This window comes from Osmerus mordax, chromosome 9 (assembly GCF_038355195.1).
Source record: "Osmerus mordax isolate fOsmMor3 chromosome 9, fOsmMor3.pri, whole genome shotgun sequence".
Classification (NCBI taxonomy): Eukaryota; Metazoa; Chordata; class Actinopteri; order Osmeriformes; family Osmeridae; genus Osmerus; species Osmerus mordax.
Window position 1 is genome coordinate 16,638,959 of NC_090058.1, and position 10,808 is coordinate 16,649,766.

A 10,808-nucleotide genomic window follows, 5' to 3' on the forward strand; every position below is an offset into this window, starting at 1 on the left:
ATTTCCAAACAATACAAACAATACACTGGACAATCAGGAGATTGAAATCAGGCTGGTCAGAAGGTGAAGCAGAGTTTAGGAGGAGTCCTTACATGCACAGACCTGTCCATTCTTCTACCAGGAGAGACCTCCATTACACATGCACATTCCCACACACACGTGTGTGTGTATGTACGCACACACTCCCAACAGCAGGCCCTCGTACGCACACACAGTATGTAGGCCAACAGTCACGCCAGACACACACACACACACACACAGTTCAACACATATTGCAGAGAACGGACCGTTTTGATTTTGTTCTCATCGTGAATCACACGATCAGAAGGGTAGTCCTTATTGTTGAATCGAGAAGACAGTTTAGCTGCATGCCAAGGTCTAGGTACATAGTTAGCACACTGGCCCTTTAGCACCTGCCGTAGACAGGGCTGCAATCGTCCCGGTCTATTGCTTCTTCTGGAGTCGATCTAGAATGATCTGAGGAAACACATGGGGTGACAACACAGCAGCCCTCCCTGTAGGACAACCACAGACGCCACACAGAGAGATGATGTTGACGATGATGCCAGGATGGCGTCCAGCTAGGGGCAGCCGGCTCATTTGTATGTATTTCGTGTTATGTAGGTGTTACATTTTGGACATTTTTCGATTTTTGGTCTATTTTGTACTGTGCCTGGCAAGTACTGAAAACTCCACAGAGGTCGAGGGTCAGGGGTCAGTAAGGCATCCGTCCACTAGATGGCAGCGCTGCCTTCTTCAATGAGAGATGAGGCTTGAATGCTTGTGCTGCCATCTATTGGATCTGACAGGATGTTTCAGGGATAGACTGGATCGACACATGCACACACACTCACTTGCACAAGCCTAGAGGACTTGGAGACCGCTTGACTGAGAGGAGTAGCGGACACAAGAAAAGTGACTTCTCTGTCGTCATCGTCATCGTCATCATCATCAATATTTCATTTACCACTTCCCTGTTATTGCGTCTGTGGTCAAAACCATATAAATCTATGTATATGGATCAACGTTGTAGATTACAAGAAAGTAACTGAGAATAACTCAATTGTGTTTTTCAGTACTATACTTCTTTTGAAGACAGAGACTTTTACGTGTGTTCCAGCATTGGGCCTATTTAACCACCCGTAGAAAAACATTCTCCATGACATAGACTAGAAGTGAGCTGCTTTGCTTTAGATGGCAGAGCAGGATGCTTTAGTGAGACAAGAGAAGCTACATCACTACAGCACTTTCAATATTGATACCCATAGAATAAATACATTTTTTCCAAATGCAGAGGTTGAATATTGTTAGCTACCTCACGAGAACTTAAAAAGCCAATTGCATAAAGCACCATTTAAGGTTTTTAAATGGCGCTGAGTTGCTTTTTAACAGCAAATTCTCCTTATTCCCATTAATGACAAACATTTGTGTCCCTTTCGCAGATTCTCTTTCTTAAAAGGACACAAATCATAGCAGCACCAGTCTCTCTCTCTCTCTGTCTTACTTTCTCCCTTTGTGAATGGGCGGCCTGGGACATATCGTTTTGCCAGCGTTCTGTCTGTCTGTCTGTCAGACAGTCGACTGTCTGTCTGTGGGTAGGTGGAGCAAAGCCTGAGGGTAGTGGGACTGTGTGTGTGTGTGTGTGTGGGGGGGTGGGGGGGGCGTCCTTCCCGATTCAGCCTTTCTTCTCGCCGGTCAGTCCACCTTCAAATACCCGTTCCCACTTCCACCTGTCCCTCCGTCTCGCTCCCTCTCTCCTCCTCCTCCACATCCTCCTCCCTCTCCACCTCCCCCCGCCCCCGCCTGGCTGCCAGGGGCGTGGTGGTAACGCAGCCTCAGCGTGTTGTGGATGACCAAGCGCTCCACGAGGACGGAGGCGCAGAACCAGGGCAGGGCGTACTCGGCCGTGATCAGGCCCAGGAAGTTGTAGCGGAACTGGGAGTAGTCCCAGGGGCAGGCGTCGAACTGGCGGAGCAGCAGCCCCGTAGCGAGCTCCCACAGGTAGGTCCACAGGGTGTAGATGAGGCAGCGCACCAGCAGGGGGCATCGCCCGCGCAGTCCCAGGTACATGCGCTCCACGATGAGGATGCACGTGCCGTAGATGAACAGCGCCCACACGCTGGTCACGCCCGGAAACTTCCAGTTGCAGTTGACCACGAACTCCCACGCGGCCGTGAACATGACCTCACAGAAGTAGCCGTGGATGGCGTACAGGTACCAGCGGGACAGCACCGTCAGGGGCACCGGTGGGGGCCGGTCGGCGGTCGCCGTGGTGATCATTGTAGTGATTTGTCCGGTTGTTCCCCTCTCTCTCCTCTCCCTCTCTCTCTCTCTCTCTCTCTCTCTCTCTCTCTCTCTCCCTCTCCTCTCTCTCTCTCTCTCTCTCTTCTCGTCTCTCTCTCTCTCTCTCTCTCTCTCTCTCTCTCTCTCTCTCTCTCTCTCTCGCTCTCGCTCTCGCTCTTGTGATTTTTCCCTGAAGATGGCAGTCAGACCTGCAGGGGAGAGAGGAGGGAAGTGCTTTAAGAGAGCTGCCCTGGTGAAAATAAAGTGCATTAAATGTCTGGGCTCGCTCGCTCCATCCCTCGCTCACACACTTACTCTCTCTGTCTGTCTCTCACTCACTCACTCATTCACTCCATCCCTCACTCACACACTTACTCACTCACTCATTCACTCCATCCCTCACTCACACACTTACTCACTCACTCACTCATCACTCCATCCCTCACTCACACACTTACTCCATCACTCACTCACTCATTCACTCCATCCCTCACTCACACACTTACTCTCTCTCTCACTCACTCACTCATTCACTCCATCCCTCACTCACACACTTACTCTCTCTCTCTCTCTCTCTCTCTCTCTCTCACTCACTCACTCACTCACTCATTCACTCCATCCCTCACTCACACACTTACTCTCTCTCTCACTCACTCACTCATTCACTCCATCCCTCACTCACACACTTACTCTCTCTCTCTCTCTCTCTCTCTCTCTCTCTCTCTCTCTCTCACTCACTCACTCAGTCATTCACTCCATCCCTCACTCACACACTTACTCTCTCTCTCTCTCTCTCTCTCTCTCACTCACTCACTCAGTCATTCACTCCATCCCTCACTCACACACTTACTGTCTCTCACACTCACTCACGTTTTCCCTCCCTTCCTTCTTCTCTCTCGCCCTCCCTCCCTTCTTCTCCCCCGCCCTCCCTCCCTTCTTCTCTCTCGCCCTCCCTCCCTTCTCTTTCGCCCTCCCTTCCTTCTTCCCTCACAGTAGAATTTGTCCAACCCTGAGGGGATCTGACATGCTGTTTCAGGCTCTACAGTATTGCATGCTGGGTCCCAGTAAGGTACAGTAGAACTGTGACCACAGTCCCCAGGCAGCACAACACAGAAGACAGAAGTCCCACATGTCCTGTTCTGCTTGTTTGTCATCTCCAGGTCAGGTTGCAATGCCACTGACCAGCCAGACACACACTTACATGCACGCACGCCTACACTTGAACATAACACACACACACACAACATATATATATATACATACATATATATATATACATATACATTACACTTGCACACTACACACACGACAGACACACACAAACATACACACTACATGCATACACTACACATGTACCTTACACATACATATACACACGCACAGACTACACACATAAGCACACACACAGGCCTCGGTATCAGGTGTCTGGGGGCCTAAACAGGGATAGAATGCTGTACCCCTCACACAGCCCCCTCACACAGCCCCCTCACACAGCCTCCTCACACAGCCCCCTCACACAGCCCCCTCACACAGCCTCCTCACACAGCCCCCTCACACAGCCCCCTCACACAGCCTCCTCACACAGCCCCCCTCACACAGCCCCCCTCACACAGCCCCCTCACACAGCCCCCCTCACACAGCCTCCTCACACAGCCCCCTCACACAGCCCCCTCACACAGCCTCCTCACACAGCCCCCTCACAAAGCCTCCTCACACAGCCCCCTCACACAGCCCCCTCACACAGCCCCCTCACACAGCCCCCCTCACACAGCCCCCCTCACACAGCCCCCTCCACACAGCCCCCTCACACAGCCCCCTCACACAGCCTCCTCACACAGCCACCCTCACACAGCCCCCCCCACACAGCCCCCTCACACAGCCCCCCTCACACAGCCCCCTCACACAGACCCCCTCACACAGCCTCCTCACACAGCCCCCCCCCACACAGCCCCCTCACACAGCCCCCTCACACAGACCCCCTCACACAGCCCCCTCACACAGACCCCCTCACACAGCCCCCTCACACAGCCTCCTCACACAGCCCCCTCACAAAGCCTCCTCACACAGCCCCCTCACACAGCCCCCTCACACAGCCCCCTCACACAGCCCCCCCTCACACAGCCCCCCTCACACAGCCCCCCCCACACAGCCCCCTCACACAGCCCCCCTCACACAGCCCCCTCACACAGACCCCCTCACACAGCCTCCTCACACAGCCCCCTCGCACAGCTCCTCACACAGCCCCCTCACACAGCCCCCCCCACACAGCCCCCTCACACAGCCCCCTCACACAGCCCCCTCACACAGCCCCCCCCACACAGCCCCCTCACACAGCCCCCCTCACACAGCCCCCTCACACAGACCCCCTCACACAGCCCCCTCACACAGACCCCCTCACACAGCCCCCTCACACAGACCCCCTCACACAGCCTCCTCACACAGCCCCCCTCACACAGCCTCCTCACACAGCCCCCTCACACAGTGGTAGCAGTGTATCAGAATAGGGGGTTATAATAAAGAAGGCTTGTCGGAGAAAGCAGACATAATCTTCAGCACAGTGGATTAATACATTTTTACCAAACAAGGAAGAAGGCTTTAAAGCAGAACCTCAAGCATGGACCCACTGACCCTCTTCCACCCCACACCCCTCTCTCTCTCCCTCCTCACCCCTCCATTATCTCTCTCCCTCCTCACCCCCCCCCCCCTCTCCCTCTTACCTCCCACTCTCTGTCTCCTCACCTCTCCACTATCTCTCTCTCCCTCTTTTCCCCTCCATTTTCTTCTCTCCCCAATCGCCCATCTTTATCCCACACCCACTCATATTCTTCCTTCTTCATAACCCTAACCCTCCCTCCCTCCCTCCCTGAGCCACAGCAGAATTCAGATAAGAGGGCCTCCTAATGGGAGAGCTCAGTTCAGACACACAGCATCAACCTTCCTAATGGTGTCACCGTGTAACTCTACACATGACCTGACACCCTGCAGAATGTGTGGTCTGTTCTGACCTGGATTAAGCTGAGGACACAGCTCTCTCACACACACACACATGCATGCAAACGCACACACCAACACATGGACAGTAAATCAGGATCTCTAATGACGATGTTGTTGTTGTCATGCCTCACCCTCCTGCAGCCAGCGCTGTATTGATCCAGTCAGCTGAGCCAACCCACTCCACAATAGAACATCTACAGAGCCCTCCCCAGCCCTCTCCTGACCACCCCCAGTCCTTCTTACCTCCCCAGCCCTCTCCTTACCACCCCCAGTCCTCCCTACCTCCCCAGCCCTCTCCTGACCACCCCGAGTCCTCCCTACCTCCCCAGCCCTCTCCTGACCACCCCGAGTCCTCCCTACTTCCCCAGCCCTCTCCTGACCACCCCCAGTCCTCCCTACCTCCCCAGCCCTCACCTGACTACCCCCAGTCCTCCCTACCTCCCCAGCCCTCTCCTGACCACCCCGAGTCCTCCCTACCTCCCCAGCCCTCTCCTGACCACCCCGAGTCCTCCCTACCTCCCCAGCCCTCTCCTGACCACCCCGAGTCCTCCCTACCCCCCCAGCCCTCTCCTGACCACCCCCAGTCCTCCCTACCTCCCCAGCCCTCTCCTGACCACCCCCAGTCCTCCCTACCTCTCCAGCCCTCTCCTGACCACCCCCAGTCCTCCCTACCCCCCCAGCCCTCTCCTGACCACCCCGAGTCCTCCCTACCTCCCCAGCCCTCTCCTGACCACCCCCAGTCCTCCCTACCTCCCCAGCCCTCTCCTGACCACCCCGAGTCCTCCCTACCCCCCCAGCCCTCTCCTGACCACCCCCTGTCCTCCCTACCTCCCCAGCCCTCTCCTGACCACCCTGAGTCCTCCCTACCTTCCCAACCTCTTCCTAGTCCTCTCCTGTTTCCCAAGCCTTCTCCTGATCTCCCCACTCCACCCTGTCCTCCCCAGCCTTCCCCTGGCCCCCAGCCTTCCCATGACCTTCCCAGCACTCCATTATCTCACACTGGCAGAGATGGTGCACCTAAACTGGGCCAGAGCTGGAGCTCGGTCCGTTGTGGCAACGCTGCCGAATATCCAACAGCTAAAGCCGGAGCAAGAACAAGTTTTGCTGAGTTTTGTTGGTGGCCATGATGTTGTGGCCCTCCTCCCTACGGGGTTCGGGAACAGTTTGATTTTCCAGCTACGGCAGCTAGCTCTGTTACAGTAGTGGTGAAGGAATTGGCTAAGGCGAACGCTAGCGATTGGTTATGGCAGATCAGAGTGGCTCTGGGCAGATCCAATAGTTTTAAACTTCAACAGAGTACCCGCCTACAAGGAAGTCAACACTTGTCAATGGAGCGAGGCCAGACTCTCTGTACAAATGCAATGTACAAAAGTCTGGTTAGGACCAGGCTAGGAGAGATGGAGGGCGGGAGAGAAAGAGGGATGGAGATATGGAGGGATGGAGGGATGGAGAGGAAGAGGGATGGAGAAATGGGGGGATGGAGAGATGGAGTAATGGAGAGATGGAGAGAAAGAAGGATGGAGAGAAAGAGGGATGGAGAGAAAGAGGGATGGAGAGATGGAGGGATGGAGAGATGGAGGGCAGGAGAAAAAGAGGAATGGAGAGATGGAGGGATGGAGAGGAAGAGGGATGGAGAGTTGGAGCGATGGAGAGATGAAGGGATGGAGAGATGGAGGACGGGAGAGAAAGAGGGATGGAGATATGGAGGGATGGAGAGATGGAGGGATGGAGAGGAAGAGGGATGGAGAGATGGGTGGATGGAGAGATGGAGGGATGGAGGGATGGAGAGAAAGAAGGATGGAGAGAAAGAGGGATGGAGAGAAAGAGGGATGGAGAGATGGAGGGATGGAGGGATGGAGAGATGGAGGGCAGGAGAGAAAGAGGGATGGAGATATGGAAAGATGGAGAGATGGAGGGATGGAGAGGAAGAGGGATGGAGAGATGGAGGGATGGAGAGATGGAGGGTGGGAGAGAAAGAGGGATGGAGAGATGGAGGGATGGAGAGGAAGAGGGATGGAGAGATGGAGGGATGGAGAGATGGAGGGATGGAGGGCGGGAGAGAAAGAGGGATGGAGATATGGAGGGATGGAGAGATGGAGGGATGGAGAGATGGAGAGAAAGAAGGATGGAGAGAAAGAGGGATGGAGAGAAAGAGGGATGGAGAGAAAGAGGGATGGAGAGATGGAGAGAAAGAGGGATGGAGAGAAAAAGGGATGGAGAGAAAGAGGGATGGAGAGATGGAGGGATGGAGGGATGGAGGGATGGAAAGATGGAGAGAAAGAGGGATGAGAGAAAGAGGGCTGGAGAGATGGAGAGAAAGAGGGATGGAGAGAAAAAGGGATGAAGAGATGGAGGGATAGAGAAAGAGGGATGGAGAGATGGAGGGATGGAGAGATGTAGGGATAGAGGGATGGAGAGATGGAGGGATGCAGGGATGGAGAGATGGACTAGGACTGAAACAAAGTATGAAAAGGAGTGTTTGACATCGAAGTGAGGTCATTAGTTGCCATGTCTGTGAACACAATCCACCTTTTGATGTGAGGATGTAAACAATACTTTACCTGGAACACAGACTGCAGACCCAGACTGACTATGACATCTCAATTCAAACGGAAAAAAGAAACCCTTTTAAAATAGCACATTAGGAGATACTCAATGGCCATGTTTTATTTAGTATTCAGCCAGATACACTGGTGTAAGGCCAGGGCTCTTTCCAGCCTTTGTTCAGGGTTTTCCATGGTCAGAACATAGGCAGATGGCAGGCAGAGAGAGGGGGAAGCAGGGGGACAGATGAGACTCAAGCTCTGCTGAGTTTTCTAAAGGAACCACTCAGCAACTGTCATTGTCCTGACACAAGCTGCCATGGTCTTGATGACCTGGGGACAACACAGGCTCTGTGGCCATCAACACCTCAGCCATCATCATCAGACGTCCCCGCAATATCAAATTTTACAAGCTGTGGAGTGTTTGACTGCTGACTGTCCCTGTTTAGTGATGAATGTGTTTGTCTCGTTACTCCTTTTCAGAAGCCTGGTGGGTTGGGGTGAGGGGGTCTGGTGGAGGTGAGAGGGTTGGGGTGAGGGGGTCTGGTGGAGGTGAGAGGGTTGGGGTGAGGGGGTGTGGTGGAGGTGAGGGGGTTGGGGTGAGGGGGTCTGGTGGAGGTGAGAGGGTTGGGGTGAGGGGGTGTGGTGGAGGTGAGAGGGTTGGGGTGAGGGGGTGTGGTGGAGGTGAGGGGGTTGGGGTGAGGGGGTCTGGTGGAGGTGAGAGGGTTGGGGTGAGGGGGTGTGGTGGAGGTGAGGGGGTTGGGGTGAGGGGGTGTGGTGGAGGTGAGGGGGTCTGGTGGAGGTGAGAGGGTTGGGGTGAGGGGGTCTGGTGGAGGTGAGAGGGTTGGGGTGAGGGGGTCTGGTGGAGGTGAGTGGGTTTGGGTGAGGGGGTGTGGTGGAGGTGAGGGGGTTGGGGTGAGGGGGTGTGGTGGAGGTGAGAGGGTCTGGTGGAGGTGAGAGGGTTGGGGTGAGGGGGTCTGGTGGAGGTGAGGGGGTGAGGGGGTGTGGTGGAGGTGAGAGGGTTGGGGTGAGGGGGTGTGTTGGAGGTGAGGGGGTGAGGGGGTGTGGTGGAGGTGAGCGGGTTGGGGTGAGGGGGTGTGTTGGAGGTGAGGGGGTGAGGGGGTGTGGTGGAGGTGAGAGGGTTGGGGTGAGGGGGTGTGTTGGAGGTGAGGGGGTGAGGGGGTGTGGTGGAGGTGAGCGGGTCAGGGTATGGAGACCCGGCACATGACAACATGTTACAGCAACAGGCATCAGCAACACTACATTACCATGACAACATGTGACAGTATTTAGGTATATGACATGCCTAGTCCACTGGTGTGTGAGAAGAGCAGGGTATTGCACAGGTGGAGGTGGGGGCTGTGGGGAGGCCTTGCACCAAGCTTGTCTGCTGATCTCTCAACGCTTCAGTAGGCATCTTGTTCATGTCCTCAACGAGAAACCCTCAACACAATACACTGGCTGGCTAAGGCTTTTAATGCACCTCCCTTGTCAGGAGACACACACACACAAACACAATATTACTGTAAGCACCGTTACAAAAGTGCCACGAATGCCAGTTGAAGACAATCAAGCACTTTTAATATTTTCTATTTAGTTAGTTGGTGACTGTCAAGACCAGGGACACGCACGCACACACACACACACACACACACACACACACAGCTCTGAGCTCTCCGAGTTTAAAGACCCTGAGATGCAGAGATAAGCACTAGCCTCAATAACATGCGGGTAATGTCCAGAGGATTAGGGATCTTGGGACTCAACAGAGAGGAAGAGATTTGGCCCTGTGTGCCACCCAGAGCCTTTTATAGACCTCTCTTAGCAGAAACACACACATGGATGATCTCTTCTCCTGAAAATATAGTTCTGTTCTTCTCTTACAGTCAGGCCTGTGACCAGTTTTAGAGAAGTCCAACCAAAATAGCTCTGGGACTTTTTTTAAATTGTTAGCAGGAATATATTTAAATCAAGAATGATGTTGTTTTTCACCGAGGTCCGAACCTTGAGTCTGAACCTCGAGTCTGAACCTTGGGTATCTCATATGTAGTTAGAGCCCTGCAAGCTTCTGTGCTTCAAACAATCCTGACCGCGCTGCTACTGGCAGAGGTCACATGTGTGTTCCTGCAGGGAGCTCTTGTGTCATGTGATTATGGGGAAGGTTAAAGATCAATGTCTTCATCTTCATCTAGACTCAGCAGAGAGCTATTAGTGGCTGTCACTGCAACGTGTAGGTCAACTGACAGACTGTTTTTGGTATATAAATAGGGTGACAATCATATTATGATTTCATCCTAGTGCACCTAAGGTACTTCTGGAACACCATTTCCTTCTGAATAGAATTAAACTAGCCAGGGCCATGAGACAGGGGGAACCCCATTGTAGGAAACCCCTACTGTGCAGCTGCCCTAGATTTCTCCTCCAATAATAAGAACGGCCTCTAAATATAACAGTGAAACACAAACATACACAACACATCGATCGTCAAACCAGACTTTCTGAAAATGATGACTGAACCATTTAGGAATTATGGCTCTATCGGGTGCATCATTAGCACAATTATATTCATTGCTCAAACGATATTAGCCAATCATTTAGCAGCATTGGCGGCTAGGGCATGAACCAGGCTTGTCTAGTAATGGTCCGCAGGTCCACATGAAAAATGAGGATGGAAACTGCACGGTAGCGAGATGATGCTCGTATCCCGCTATCACAGGGCAAGTGAGCGCGCTCTCCCTAAACCGCAAACGGCATCTTCCTAGAAAATCCTCTAGATTACGCGGGGGCGCAGGGACCTCGCTGACGGTGACATTTCTCTAAAAAGAAATGTCATTGTCGTGAAACCGAATTTTGTTCTATATTCATATCATCCCACGGGGTTGCCTAATTGTTCTCCGCATATGAGCGGGGATTTGATGTGTGATGGACGGAGTAAATGAAAAATTATTTCCATGTTGCAACCAGCAAGGTCCATGGTTACATCTTTAC

At 53.5% G+C, this 10,808-nt stretch overlaps 1 protein-coding gene across 1 annotated transcript in view; it reads right to left on the reverse strand.

Annotated features, from left to right (window-relative positions):
* tmem229b (transmembrane protein 229B) overlaps positions 1-2,308 on the reverse strand; it is a 3,499-nt gene extending 1,191 nt beyond the window's left edge. The window contains exon 1 of the mRNA XM_067243385.1: positions 1,725-2,308. Within this exon, the coding sequence (XP_067099486.1) occupies positions 1,725-2,280 (556 nt within the window). The 5' untranslated portion in view covers positions 2,281-2,308. The remainder of the gene's footprint in view (positions 1-1,724) is intronic.
* Between the last annotated feature and the right edge of the window lie 8,500 nt (positions 2,309-10,808).